The sequence below is a fragment of the Vombatus ursinus genome, unplaced genomic scaffold, assembly GCF_900497805.2.
Source record: "Vombatus ursinus unplaced genomic scaffold, bare-nosed wombat genome assembly UNPS02014786.1, whole genome shotgun sequence".
Taxonomy (NCBI): Eukaryota; Metazoa; Chordata; class Mammalia; order Diprotodontia; family Vombatidae; genus Vombatus; species Vombatus ursinus.
The window spans coordinates 29,931,783-29,947,073 of NW_020954564.1; the positions used below are offsets into that span (position 1 = coordinate 29,931,783).

The 15,291-nt window shown below is 37.3% G+C and overlaps 1 protein-coding gene across 1 annotated transcript in view; it reads right to left on the bottom strand.

Annotated features, from left to right (window-relative positions):
• Positions 1 to 15,291, bottom strand: part of N4BP1 (NEDD4 binding protein 1) — a 55,831-nt gene that overhangs the window by 13,197 nt on the left and 27,343 nt on the right. Inside the window, exon 2 of the mRNA XM_027868119.1 lies at positions 11,095 to 12,827. Within this exon, the coding sequence (XP_027723920.1) occupies positions 11,095 to 12,827 (1,733 nt within the window). The remainder of the gene's footprint in view (positions 1 to 11,094; positions 12,828 to 15,291) is intronic.

Consider the following 15,291-nt stretch of genomic DNA (forward strand, 5'->3'; position numbering starts at 1 on the left):
ATAAAAACAAATCCAATAAAAAAAACCCCACAATATCAGATAAAAAAATTGAAAGGAAAAAGAGGAGAAAAACAGAGGAAGAGGTTGAAAATGAGTTAGAACCACATATACCACTGTCATAGTTCTTTGGCTACCCCTGGAATCCACAGCCCATTGGCTGGGAACCTGTCAATCCCACTTCCAGAATCCCTTTTGTATATGTCTTCTCCTCTCCATTCCCACTTCCAATATTCTAGTCCAGTCCCTCATTATTTTTTAGTTGTGTAGAAGCTTCCTAATCTCATCTCCTTGCCTCTACTTTGTCCACTTGCTAATGCATCCTACACAAACTGACTAATTAATCTTCCTAAAGTTCATCATGTTGCTCCCCTTACCAAAAACTTTCAATAGTTTGCCACCGCTTAATGAATAAAGTCTAAACCAGGGGTGGGGAATCTGTGCCCTCGAGGTCACATGAGGCCCTCGAGGTCCTCAAGTACAGACCTTTGACTGAATCCAAACTTCACAGAACAAATCCCTTTAATAAAAGGATTTGTTCAGTAAAACTTGGATTCAGCCAAAAGGCTGCACCCAAGAACCTAGAAAGCCACATGTGGCCTCAAAGCTGCAGGTTCCCTCCCCATCTCCCACCCCTGGACTCTAAATTCTTATGGCAGCACTACAGGCCTAGAATTCAGCCTCCTATTTCTATCCTTTTCTTGTATTACTCCCCTTCAAATCCTTTGTTCCAACTACAACTTATTCTTCATGATCAAACCTTGTCTTCCTTCTCCCCGTCTCATACTTCCTTGTTTCTGTGCCTTTGCTGATATAATTCCTGAAATCTAGACCTTTTCTGTCCATTTCTACATGATGAAATACAGTAATTTCACAAACACTTTTAAAACTCCTACTCTGTGCAAAGCACTGTGAAGGAGAGGTAGCATGGTAAGGCAAGCTGGGAAGATCTAGGTTCAAGTCTTATCTCTCACACATCCTGGCTGTGCGACCCTGGACAAGTCACTTAACCTCTCAGTGACAAAGGCAATATCTAAGACTAGAAGCTGCTGAGAAAGTGCAGGTCTGCATTTGTAGGGGAGGGAGTATCCTCTCCCAGCAATTCCCTGTACCAATGAAATCACAGGTCTTGTCCTTAGTTCTAACCTGATATGCAAATGCAGGGATGAGTGAGACAGCACCTGCCCTGAAGTTTGCTAAGGTCCAGCATGTCTTCCATGGGAGTCAGAAGAAAGAATGAATGCTAAAATCCTGGCTTTGCCACTTTCTGAGTTATCTTGGAAAAATCAATTAACCTCTTTGGTTCTCTGTTTTCTCATGTGTAAAATGACACTCCTGAATCAGATCAAATTGTAAGGTTCCTTCCAGCTTTAAATCTATGATTCTAAGTCTTCCATGAACACACTTGTGAGAAGTGATCTCTTTTATCCTCTGAACTTTCATACACATTGTTCATATTGCTACGGTGCTTAGAATCTATTTTGTACTATGACTGTGTCCATGTTTTATTTCTTTCACTAGATTTCAAAGTCCTTGAAAGCAAGTGACCATATTTTACTTCTCCATTCTCATAGCACTGAACAACAGAGCTGAGAACTAAGAAAATACCTCATACTTTGCTTGAATGGTTTAGAATAGAATCTCAGAATTCTGCTGGCTAGGCCAATCAGTGCCTTCATCATTACAATTAATTATTTACCAGAAACAAGAAGGCATTAATTACACACCACAACATAAATATTCAGTGGCAATTTACGTAATGAATATCAACTACAGCAAATGGAAGAATTTAACTCTCTTCAATTGCAAGGTAAATTCTGAATACAGTAGTTTGTTACTAGTTTCTTTTAAAAGCAGGAGGGAGAAAGTTACGTTCTGTCCTCTGAAGAGACAATGTTTCAAGGACCATGACAAAACTGGAAGGCTTCTAAGTTGCTTCTTGGCTTGCTTGACACAGAAAAAAAAGATCAAATTCCCTTTGCTTTCCTTCTTGTATACTTCAGTTTGGTGCTAGCAGCAGGAAATAAGGAAAAGGAGGAGAGCTAAATGTAATTCCATTCTTCTGGGTCACTTTCCAGCATTCAAGAAAAGTATAGTTGGGAATATTGCCACAAAAAATGGGATCACTCTAAATCTGCTATAGAGGAAAAGGTCAGTTGGAGGCATGAACTACTAACCAGCTACTGAAATGCTATTAGCAGTGTTATCTAGGAACACTTTTGAAATCCAGAGAAACCACTGTTTTTAAGATAAAGCCTAGAGTTTAAAATGATTCCGAGAACACAAAACCTTTAGTACAAAGGACTTTAAGAGCTCGAAGAAGGCCTTAGAAGATTATCTTGTTCAATATGGACCTCCTCACCTCCATCCCCTTGATCAATTTTGACAAATGAGGAAAGTGAAGTAATAAGAAGTTAAATGACTTTTCCAAGGTCACCTAGGCAGTAAACAGCAGTGATGTAAATAAGATCCAGGCCTTCTGACTCCAAATCTTGTGCTTTTTCCATTATATCATACTGCCAACTATAAAACTATAGAATACAAATGAAACCAAATCTTTGCCTTTGAATTAACAGTGTGGTATGGTAGAGGAGTATGGGATTTGGAATTAGCATGCCTAGCCAGCTTCTCCTACTTAGTACTTTTGAGCAAGCTTAGGCCTCAGTTTAACCTTTCTGGGCCTCAGGTTGCTCATTTTTAAAATAAAGGAGTTAGTACAGATCAGGATTCTTAATTTTTTCTGTGTCATGGCCACCCTTTCTCCCTCTTCCCTCCCTCCCCCCAAGTCTGGTGAACCACATGGATCCCTTTTCAGAATGAGTGCTTAAAACCTTTTATCTTTCACACTTGTATTTTAGTTTGTGTTCAAGAGAATATACAGATGTCTTTTTACTTTTGCTTGATTTTAAGCTCCTTGAAGGCAGAGCACAATTTATTTAGGTTTGTGTCTTCCTCAGCACCAAATGCAGGGCCTTATACATTATAAGGGTTTTACTACATTATGAACGAACGAATACAGGGAAAGTACCTTAATACCCTTGTTCGTAGCAGAATGTGGACTCAAATTATCCAGGCTGCTCAGTAATGAGTCTGCTCTTGTAGAAAAAGCTAGGTCCTTTGGTTGTTCTGAACTTTAACATTTCAAGATCTAAGATTTCATCAGTATCTGTTCACTCTCTGCCTTAGAAGACAATGACATGCCTTTGTAAATTTAGCTAGATTAGTTAGAGTGCTGAATTTGTATCCATTTTGGAGTTAGGTTTGAATTCTCCTTCTGCTACTTACTGTGGGATTTGGGGCAATTTTTACCCCTCTCTGAGTCCCAAATTCCTCATGTGCAAAATGACGGAGCTGGACAAAATTACTTGTGAATCTGTGGGCCTCAGACAACAAATGTCTGTCTGCCACAGGGTCCACACCTGAAGCTTTTCTATAGTATTATCATGTGTTCTCTTGGCATAGCCTTCAAAAACCCTGGACCACTTCCTCTCAGGGCTGGTGGATGGTAAGTCTTATTATGTCTAATTTAACACACAACAACAAAGTCTTATCTGTATTGCAGTATACCCAAGAACAGAAGTGAGAAAATACAAAATGCAGGGGAGCAGTTGTTAAGAGATAGGTATGATGACAGCAATGGGAAGTGACAGCTGATGGCCTAAGAATGAGGGAGGAGACAGAAAATGAAAAAAGAAATGCAGTGCACAAGCCCGTAGAGTAATAACCCTGAGTCATCAAAAAGGCTAAATTAGATTTAGTAGCCTAAAGGTAGGAAAGGGCCACAAACTATAGAAATATTTTCAGATCATTAAAAAAATAATATAACTTTATTTTTGGCACCTGAAGGAATCAACTTCAATTAACTGGAAGAGCCACTTGTGTAGAATGTTTCATTCAGCAAGGATAGCAGATCAGTGCTATCCTGAGGTATTGTGGCATTCTGACTGGACAGCTATCAACTTATACTTGTCAGCCCCTTGGGTGTCTAGCATAAAAAAAGTCATAACACACAAAATAGTCTCTATTTATATTCGTGGTAAGAAAAGTAAAAAATGTGTGAAATTCAATTAATAGTTCTGGAATGGAATTGGAATTTCTCACAAATATTTTGAATAAGCAGCTAAGGAATGTGTGCTTGATTGGTAAAAACAAGACTTGCTCAAGTTTACAGGAGGAGGTGGGGTGCTTTAGTAAACTTATGGGAGTGCTTATATCCCAAATTCCCATGACTACAGTTTGATTAAATAAGGAAGGTTTTCAGAGTACTATTTAATTAAAAAAATATTCTCATGTAGTCAATCAATTGCCGAGTCCTGGACATTTTACCTGCCTAGTGTATCTTGAATACATTTCTCATCATCCTTACTTGAGATCTTTATGATTTCTTGCCTGCATTATTGCCAAGTCTCATGAGGGGACTGAAATGGGTGACCTACTACTTTAGACACTTTATAATCCTGCTTCATTTCTCCCCTTCAATCAACTGCTGGCTGGGGCTGCTGCTGGATCAATCTTTGGAATGAACAGCTTTGGTCATGTCACACCACTATTGCTAAACTTTCAATAGCTCCTCATTGTCTAAATAAAGTCCCAGGTCCTTACCTTGACATTCAAGGTACTCAGAAGTTCAGAGACAGAAAGACTCAGAGGCCATCTTGTCCAAATGCTGTACAAAAAGAATCACCTCCACAGTGTACTCAATGTGTGGTCATCTAGACTTTGCCTGAAGACCTCTAGTAGGGGGAACCCACTTTTTCCCAAGATGGCCTGTTTCACTTTTGGATAACTCTCGCTAGTAATATATTTTTCCTTACACCACACATAAATCTGGCTCTGAAATTTCCACTCATTGCTCCTCGTTCTAGTCTCTGGGGAGTAAGCAGAACAAATATATCATCTTTCTTCTACATGACAGACTTTCAAGTACTTGAATACAACTACCATGTTGTATCATCTCCATCAATATTCTCTTCTCCGGGAGAAACATCCCCAGTCCCTTCTACAAATATCCATAGAACGTGAACTCAAGATCCTTTAGCACTACCCTAGTTGTCCTTCTCCACTCTCTAGCTTATCAATGTTCCTCCTAAAATATGGTGCCTTGACCAAAACCCAGAACTCCAGACAGGAACTAACCAGGACAAAGAACAGCAAGACTGTACCTCCCCTGTCCTAGACACTGTGCTTCTCCATGCAGACTCAGATCGTAATAGCTTTTTGGGTTGCCGTATCATACTACTGATTCATCACAAGCTTCAGTTGACTAAAACCCCAACATCTTTTTTCAGGCTGTCTAGCCACACCTTCTCCATACACTGTAAAGCTGAATTTTTTTTCAAAGTGCAAGACTTCATATTTTTCCCTATTAAATTTGATCTCATTAGATGCAACCCAACATTCTAATCTGTTAAGATCTTTTTGAATTTTGTTTTGTTTGCATCATCCATTGGGTAAATGATCTCTCCTAGCTATGTGTCATATGAAATAAAAATAATCGTGTTAGGTTGACATTTACATAGTGCTTTTATGGCTTGCAAAGTGATTTAAATACATTATTTAGTTTGATAATCTCAAAAACTCTGGAAAGAAGGTACTATAGATATCTTTCCTTTTTACAGATGAAGAAACAGATACTTATATAAAGATGAAGTGACTTATTCATGGTCACATGCCTTGCACGTTAAGAGGCTGGATTCAAACCCAGGTCTTCCATACTCCAAGTCCAGAGCTTGTTCTTTTTCCACACTGTTCCACAAAGCCTAATTCCCAATATGAACCCTGTGCTCTAGTCAACCCGTATTACTTCTGTTATATGGACATATCTTGTGTTTTCTCACTTTAGTGCCTCTGTTCAAGTTAGTCCTTCCCTCTCTTACTGGAACACACCTCCATTCCTCCTCTTTTTTTTACAGACATCTGTCAAAATTCTCCCTATTCAAGGTCAGGTCAAATATTGCCTTTTATGAAAGTTCCTTAAATTAAGGTAAGACCTAGGACTTATACAGTGGTACAGTGGATAAAGTGCTGGGCATGGAGTCAGAAAGACTCATCTTCCTAAGTTCAAATTTGGCTTCAGACACTTTGACCCCAGGCAAGTCTCTTAACCTTACTTGCCTCAGTGTCCTCATCTGTAAAATGAGCTGGAGAAGGAAAAGGCAAACTACTCCAGTATCTCTGCCAAGAAAACCCCAAATGGGGTCAGGAATAGTAGGACACGATTGAAAAAATAACTGAACAAAAATACCCACTATCATTATACCCATGCTGTGTACCTTGTACACAGCAGGCTCAGAAATATGTGAATAGTAAATAAACTCAAATAAATAATCATACATAGCACTAGTAAAATTTTTATCTTTATTTGTATTAACTATAAATAAAATTATAAATGTGGTTGAAAAGGCAAAATAAATACAAAGTGATGTTTTCTCAGTTATTATAGTTGTTAATAATCTAGAATTAAAAAGAAAGTTCATTTTAATTACTGGTTTACAGACTTAGATGACCTCTGAAGTCCCCTCTAAGATTCTAGATGTTTAACTTCTCAAAGAGACACAATCTTCTTGTTATTTTTTTGTTGAGGGCATCTATGTAGAATTCATAGAAGGCAGTGTTTCAGGAAAAAAAAAAAAAGACCTTATCAAAAAAGCTATTTAAAAAAGGTTCCTCCTTTGGGAGAAAGAATGGTGGAATTTTTACTATTTCCATTTTGTTCAAATTTGTGTTTCTTTTTACTTGAATATAACTTTGAGAACTCATTAGAAAGAAATGATGGCCAATTAGTGTTAGTCAGAATCATGACTTGCACTTTATATCACCATTTTGTCAAATCATAATGAGGAATTAGCGCTGGACCTCAAAGAGATGACTGCAACTACATTTTGTATTTTGAGTCGGGTAATGCTATGCATCCGTGGGTCATTTTGTGCATAGGGGCACCCTCCCCACCCCTGCCAAAAAGAAAGTGAAATTATAAGAAATGGTAATATTTGAAAATGAAGATAAGCATGGTTTTGCTTACTGTCTTTTGACTTAGAATTAAAGTACTGACATCCAAAAGTGTCCGGCAAAAAAGGATATAGTTTTAAAATAAAATACTTGTAGGCTTCACAACAAAACTTAGGTTTCTTTTAAAGTAGGTTCTCTTGTAACACTGACATGCTAATTTGAGAGATTTGTTTTTGCTTGCTAAACAGGGCCTTTAAAGCTTCTAAGAAAAAGGAGACACGTGTACAGTACTCTCGGAAAGGCTGTTTATGATTATATAAACTGCCTGCATTTTCACTAACACTTGAGGGGATGAGTATTAATGTTTGTTTAGATAGAATTTCTGAAGACATGCTTTCTGAGGCAGTTTTTATGCTGTCTCACCCTAAAGATTTCCTGGAAAAGATGAGGTTACTGATTCTAACAGCAAGAGGGAGAAAAACCAGCACTCTACCTGGCTGTTGCCAGCTAAGTGGTCGGAAACAGGTGTCGTCTAGGCCAAGCCAAGAGTGCTATCAGTTAGAGAATTAAAAGAAAAAGATAACATGAGGAGACAGGAACTTGACCTAGAAGGAAAAGTAAAAAGGAAAAAAGTAGTTCAACTTCCAAGACCTTATCCATGCTTTTCATTGTTTTATTGACTAAACAGGACATGTCATTTGGATTATCAGGCTAAAACATGAGTTAAAGTTTTAGTGGCATTTCAATCTTCAGGTCAATCAAGAAAAAAGGCTTAGAGTACTCTCAATTCTAGTTTCTTCTTATCAACTGAAGTTATCAGATAGATTAGTTGATATTTAATGTGTCATGGGTGGGGGAATCTGAATTGAACCATTCAGATATCTAATTTTACTACCAAGTCAATATTTAATAGAGTTCCATGTGCTTAGTATTTGAATTGGTTCTGAGTCAGACCATAATGACACCAAGTCATTTATTTTGCTTGTCTCAAGATTTCCCATCAATCCAGCACACTTACTTACACAAGAGGCTGTCTTAAAAACTACATGATAAAATGGTCCCAGTTACTTTACTGGCATGGAGAGAGGATGTCAATAATCAGTCTGGCTAAGAGTTGGTATTATCCCTCCTTTTTGATGTTGCCCATGTCCAATCTAACAAAACTAGCTCATAACAGAGGGCATGGTAGTGGTAGGTAGTACAAAAAAAAAAAGTGAGAGGAAAGAGAGTGAGAGAGAGAAACCTGGGTGCCCACATACATTTCTTAAACTATCTTCAATATTTCTATCTCATCTTCCTGCTATTTCTGGGACAACTGCTCTGATCCATGGTCCAAGTGAATAAGTCCTTCCAGTTGAATCTTTATAGACTATTACCTGATCTATCAAATTTACATGCAAGATACTGCCTATTCATGGGACGCCTTTTGCCAGGGACTATTTTATTTAGAAATGGAATAGTTTCTTCTCTTCCATGAAAGACCTTCCTGACCTAATGAAAAATGATTCTTTAAGATAAAACTATAAATGCCAAAAAAAGTCTGGCCTGTAGCTGCTAAAAGCCAGAGACAACTAAAATTGGTGAAGTTCCACTTCTTTCACCAAGTATTTCACAAGAAGTCATTCATGGAAACTGAGTTTTAACACTTATTTCCTCCCTCTAAAAAATAAATAAAACACCAAACCCAACAACAAACCAGTAAGCCATGAAGTACTCTACATTTCACCAGAGAGTCCTGAACTTCAAATTCACCAATGCATTATATCTATAATCTACATGTGGACAATGAAGCGCCCTATTCAAGAGAAGATGCTAAAAGACTGAGCAAAACTTAGAAAAGGAGACCTTTAGAAATCAGGACAAGAATTGTCAAAGGAGTATTTATTATATTAATAATTCAAGGTGAATAAAGCTCTTCCCAATAATGACAAAATATTACACAACAGAAAACCTGTATATTAATTAGCTCATAGACTTAAAATCTGTTCCAAGTGCTTTTTGGTACAATGTGGCCATGTGCTATTAAAAAAAAAAGTGAGGCAAGTCAATGCCGCCTAAAACATCAAAACTTAAAAGATTAAGCCACTATAAAAGGTAAAAGTTTAAATGTCACATTATGGGAAACTGAGAAAATGGAATTTAAGAGATGTGATAAACTTTGGATTAACACCAGTACCCTTCCAGGGATTTAACTGACAACAAGAATTTAAAAATAAGATTATGGTAAGTACTATAAAATGCATAGAAAACTTTAAGGAAGTTTCAAGGAAGGAAGCAAGTAGAAGGATTAAGCAATCTAAAACTGGTTTACAAAAGAGAATGACAAACCTGGAAATAACAAAGCCAGTTTAAAAATCAGATCTGATGCCTTTGCTCAAGTCATGCTCCTCTTAGTTATGTATCAAAAAGAATCAAAAGGCATAAAATGATTAATATAATTTGCATTATCCATCCCAATTTAAAAAAACTTAATAATGACCCGTAATATCAATAATGCACTACATATGAAATTACCTAATTAGCTCAAGTTTGGCTGTTAGACAAAATAGCGAAGTAGCTTCTGGTTCTCTCTTAAAACAGCTTACTTTTCTGATAATGGTTGTGAAAAGCTCCTGTTTCCATGTTGCTGTATTTCTAAACTATGGTAGTCTACTACCATCCAACTAAGAAGGGAGCAGTTACAGAAGTTTCTGACAAAAGAAAAGAGATGCGTCTGAATTTTACATTCAGTTGAGGGTTAGGAAGACTTTTCCTAAGAAAAGTCCTTGCTGCTTACTTCTTTGTACAACTCTCAGCCTACTGTTCAAAAATGAAAAAAGAATTTTCTTAGAAAGCTGAAGATAGTGTGGTGGTGTAGTTGTGGGAATGAGTGTGGATGGGAATGAAGAGAACTGGGTTCTCTGGCCACCGACATGACCCAAGGCCAGGCACTTAAGCTCCTGGGCATTTAGTTTCCTCCTCTGTAAAATGAAGAGGTTAGACTAAATTACTGAATGAGAGAATAATATTTGAGCTAGAAGGAACCTAAAATATTATCTAGTCCAACCACCTCATTTGTTAAGAAGAGAAAACTAAGGCACTGAGAGAGGTGAAAACAACCATTGCCACTATTATTAAGCACCTGGTCTATGGAAAGCACCTTCTGGGTAGAGAGTGAAATAAACACCTGGTCCTTTACCTCAAGGCTCTGAGAGCCCGAGCAAGTACACCACTACCACCACCACACCAAATTAAATACGAAAAATGTACAAAGCACTAGGGAAGAGAACAGTAGAGGGAGAGATCACTTCGCACTGGAAAACAGGAACTGATTCGGTAATTTCTCTATCTTCAGACAGAGGCCATGCTAATCTTCTCTGTGTCATTTAGTATATATGTATAAGGGAGCTGCCCAAGGTCATTCATTCAGCTAAAGCTCTCGTAGCTCTAAAATTTTACATGAAATGTATTTTCTCAAAATGTAATCACTTAGGAAAACAAATTACTGGAAATATTTCTTTTAAAAGTCAGTGGTCAAAAAAAATACTGTTAACAATGACAAAGGAAAACCTTTATCTTTTCAGTTATGGAAAACTCCTATTTAAAGGCTGTCTTATTTAAATAAGTTTTTAATTTTTTTTAACTGTATAGGAAGTTACTAGAACTTATTATTTGGTCACTTTTTCATAAGGGATAGTTTAAAAACATGCAACTTAGGACCTAGGAAATACATCTGACAAACACAGAGGCCCTCTTGTAAGAAGTTATTTGAATGCAGTTAAAAAAAAAATCTGTAGACATCTTCTGGCTTTCTAGATGTGCAGGTAGATGAATGTGAGTCAAATTCCATTTGATACCTATTTTAATATTTCTTTCCAAATAGGACAACTATAATTCTTCCCTTTACAAATTTTACCAGTAAGAAAAATTCTAATAGGGAAGACCAGAAACAAAGCTTGAACTAATGAAGTAAAATTGTATATAAAGCAGTACCTATCACTAGAACACATCAGGCCAGTACACTTTTGATATTCCAAGGCTTTAGAAACTTATGTAATTATTCAAGTATGGTCCAAATAAGGCAAAGTGATCAATCCATTAGGTATTATTTAGATCAATTCAAACACTTAAAAATTTGTGGTACAGTTAATAAAGATTAACTATACTTACGCAATTGCAACATTGCTCCCATCTATAACAATGTGCCTTAAATCTGATCTCCCTGGTTCATTTTTTAATTCCAGCCTGTATGGTGTTTTTAGAGTATCCCGGAATCTTTGAACCCCAGTAACTGAGGAATCAATACAACGATTGGACGGTCCTGCCAGCTTAACACTAGTAACTGAAGGGAGAAGCTGGGGTGGAAAAAAAGGCATCGGAGGGAGGGGTTGGCAATTTGGCTTGACTTGGGAAGGGCTGCAACAGCCTAGCTGGCTTTCACATATAAGATTAACATTATTCTTTGGAACTGTGATCCCAGTTTTTGGAAACAAAATATTTTCAGGAATAACTGGTACTCTTGGCTGGTGACTCGGAGTTCCTCTGGCAACAAAATCCAGGTCTGTTAGTATTCCCTTGTCATTTAAGAGCTTCTTTAAAGGGGAAACAGAAGGTGAAGAGCCATCCATTTCTATATCTACATGGGGAACATGGCTCTGGGTAGAATTCCAATTTTCTGCTCTCTGTTCTGTTGGAACTGAACTGGAAATTTTCATTTTGCAGTTTGAGGTACCTGGCTTTTCTTCTATTCTGAGAGGTGACTGAGATTGTTCTATTATGTTTTGCTGCATGTGATCCTTTGTTTTCTTTGGAGAAAAATTCATTTTAAATTCATTCTGACTATTGCAAATACCCTTGCTTTTGGCTTCAGTGACCTCCAGGCACAAAATTGAAGTGTGCCTAGGGAAGACTTCTTTTTCTTCCTGGAACTTTTTGTTTTCCTTTTCAATTTCTTCTAAGAGTACTAAGGGTTCTGTAGATGGTCCCTGCTCCTTAATAACTTTTTCTACAGTTTCCTGGGAGTATCCCATGGTTTTAAAAAAGTTTACCAGGATGTTATATTCCATTTCCTCAGTAGTGTCTTTTACATCAACGCCTAAATCTTCAGAGATTGTACAGGAATCAGAGAGCAGGTTAATCACTGTGCCAGCAGTCAATTTCTCAGTAGCAGATGGAGGCTCACCCCCCTGAACATTTTCCAATGAAAACTGCTTCTTCGTGTGTCTTTCTTCAGTATCAGAAGACCTCCTTTTGTGACATATCCTCTCTTTGGAAACTGATTCTTCAGGTGGAGCTACACCATTTACAGGAACAAAAAGAACCTCTGTGGAACCAGAAAAAACTGTGTCCATTTGTTTTGTAAGCTCAGAAACAGGGGTCCCTGCTTGCTTTCTTTCATTCTCCTGAAAAACTTGCCCATCATTGGACATGCTCAGCTCCTGGATGCCATTGTGTGTAAATTCTGTTTTCCGATCTGTAAGATCAATAATATCATTATCATCATAATCTAATTCATATGGATCTTCACCATGGGTAAGATTTAGGAGTTCTTTCTTCAATGAACTGGGTAAAATCAACAAGTCCATTGTATATTTATCTGCATGTGATTCAACGAATTGTTTAAATTGTTTTTTCACCTCTGATTCATTCTGAGTACTTGGCAGGCTCTCATTGTTTTCAAAGAGCTTCACAAATTGTTGTATGTGACTTCTGGCCATGACAACAGCTTCAGCACCACCTCTGATACTAAGCACACCAATGTCCAGAATGGACATATCAGCACATGTATCCTGGATCAAACTCTTAAGAAATAGGTTCTGTGCCCCAACAAAAATACAGTGCATGTCCTTTGGATAACATTCTCTCTCTTCTAATTCAGGTTCACAGATTCCCTTGATGAATTCCTGTAAAGATTAAAAAAAATTGCAGTTTAAAATTCCCTTAAAGTATGTAGTAAATGATATGTAATTACAAATAACAAGCCAATTTGGAAAGAATTAAAAAACATTTTCATCTAAGGAATGGGGAATTTTTATTTTTAAATTAAAATTTTAAAATACTTCCTTGTTTTCATCCAAGAAGGCTTTCTGAATGGAAGCAGACGACCCAGTTCCCAAACACCTACTCCAATAAAAATTTGAAACTGATACAAGACTGAATAATGATCAAGAAATCTAATGAGAAACTACAGTAAATAACTTCTACCCTCGAGCTGCACAATAAGTCATCCAGAAATCCACAGACAATAGGAAAGGAGCTACAAGAAAAGCCAGAGAGACAAACAAATCCACAGTCTCCTAGCACTAACAGAGACAGGCCAAAGACATGTGTAACCTAAAAGGCTCTGTGTGAGGAGGCAGCAGGATGAAGTGCTCCCACTGGAAAAAGGACCTGGGGAACAGTAGTACACGTTCACTAGTGCTCAGTTTCGGACAGCCCAGGTGTTCAGAGGCTGTCCAGTTCCCTAGAACTGTTCTGACATGCCTTAGAGGGCCCTAAATATTCAGCCCTCTAAACTTCAAAGATCAGAATATCTAACCCTGGGAAACAGAAGTCAGAAAAAGGGACCAAGTAGGGTTGACAAACCCAAACAAAAAGTATAGCAGGAACAGAGTCTGGCCTTGGCATAAAGTCTCAATTCAGGAAATAAAGGTAGAGAGAAGAACAAACCAAAGAAGTTATCAACCAGTATGAAAAAATTGTTGCAGATCTAGAGATTCCCCCCAAAAGCAACCTAGGAGAGTAATTCCATAACAATTCTAAGCAGTGACTCGAAGAAAACATGGATTTTCCATAAGGACCCCATAAATCTCTAGAAGATATAATTCAAGAGAAGGATACAATTAAAGCTTTGGAGAAAAGTGGAAGGAAAATAGCTTAGAAGGGAATGTGGAAAAATTTACCCAAACAATGGATTCCCTAAAAATAAGGCTAGACCAAACAGAAAGTAATGATTTCATTAGGCAGCAAGAAATATCAGAACAAAATAAAAACAAATAGAAAATGTAATGTATCTGACATAAAAAACAAATGACCCAGAAAACAGGTCAAGGAGAGATAATTTAAAAATCATTTGACTTTCTGAAATTTATATGTAAAAGACTGGATGTTATATTTCGAAATGTTGTAAATGAATACTGCCCAGCTCTATTAGATCTATAAGTCAAAGTAAAGATAGGAAAAACAAAAGACAAAACCACAGAGGCCAAAGGAAAATTCCAAGGAATTTCACAGCTAGAATTGAGAGGTCAAACATCAAAGAAATACTGCAAATATCTAGAAAAAAGCAGTTCAGATATCAAGTAACTACAATCAGAATATCTTAAGACCTGGCATCGAGGTGGTGTAGGAGATAAAGCAGTAGGCCTGAAGTCAAGCAGACTCCTCCTGAATTCAAATCTGGCCTCAGACAACTTACTAGCTGGGTGACCTGGGCAAGTTTCTTAACCCTGTTTGCTTCAGTTTCCTCATCTATAAAATGAACTGGAGTAGGACACGGCAAATCATTCCAGTATCTTTGCCATGAAAACTCTAAATGGGGTCATGAAGAGTCAGACATGACTGAACCATTTGAAGAACAATAACAATGGTAGTTTCTACTTGGCAAATATAGACTTACAATCAAGAATAATTTATCCTACAAGAAAAAAAAACCAGAGTGTGATGGAGGATTTTTCAAGCATTTGAAATGTAAGCACAAGTATCAAAAGAAATCTAGAAAGGTAAATTTATTTGAAGACTTAGAAGGAGCTGCATAATGATATAACACTAAGATTTTAATGAGGGAGAAGAAACAAATGTCTCTTTAAAACCTTAATGACTTCGAACGGTATTGAGGTAGTTAAATAAGAAAAGCAGAGGATTGTGCAGTAGATTGGTTTTGTTTCAACAGTTGAAAGAGGAGGAAGAGAAGGAAGGGTAAAAGGAATATACTAGTTTAGAAAGGAAGAAGAATGGAGTAGAACTAGGTAATTCTCCTAAGTGGAATGTGGGAGAAAAGAATTATGCAAAAATGAAAGAAGTAGGGGCATGAAGGGAGTAGGTATTAGAGAAACTGAAAAAGGAGAGATGAAGACAGACAGACAGACACACACACACACAAATAATGTAGAAATACATCAAACTCAACAAAGAAACAAGTGGGAATGGGTGGACTTCAGAAGTAGGATAATACCTTGAAAGAACAGCCTCAAGCAAAACAAGTTTCTTGAACCTGAAGGGGGAACAAAAAGGAAAAATGGAGGGTATCTGTCAATTAGGAAATGGCTGAACACACTATGGTATAAATGTAATGGAATATTATCATACTACAAGAAATTATGAAATAGAGAATTTCAGAGGATCCAGAGGAACTGATGCAGAATAAAG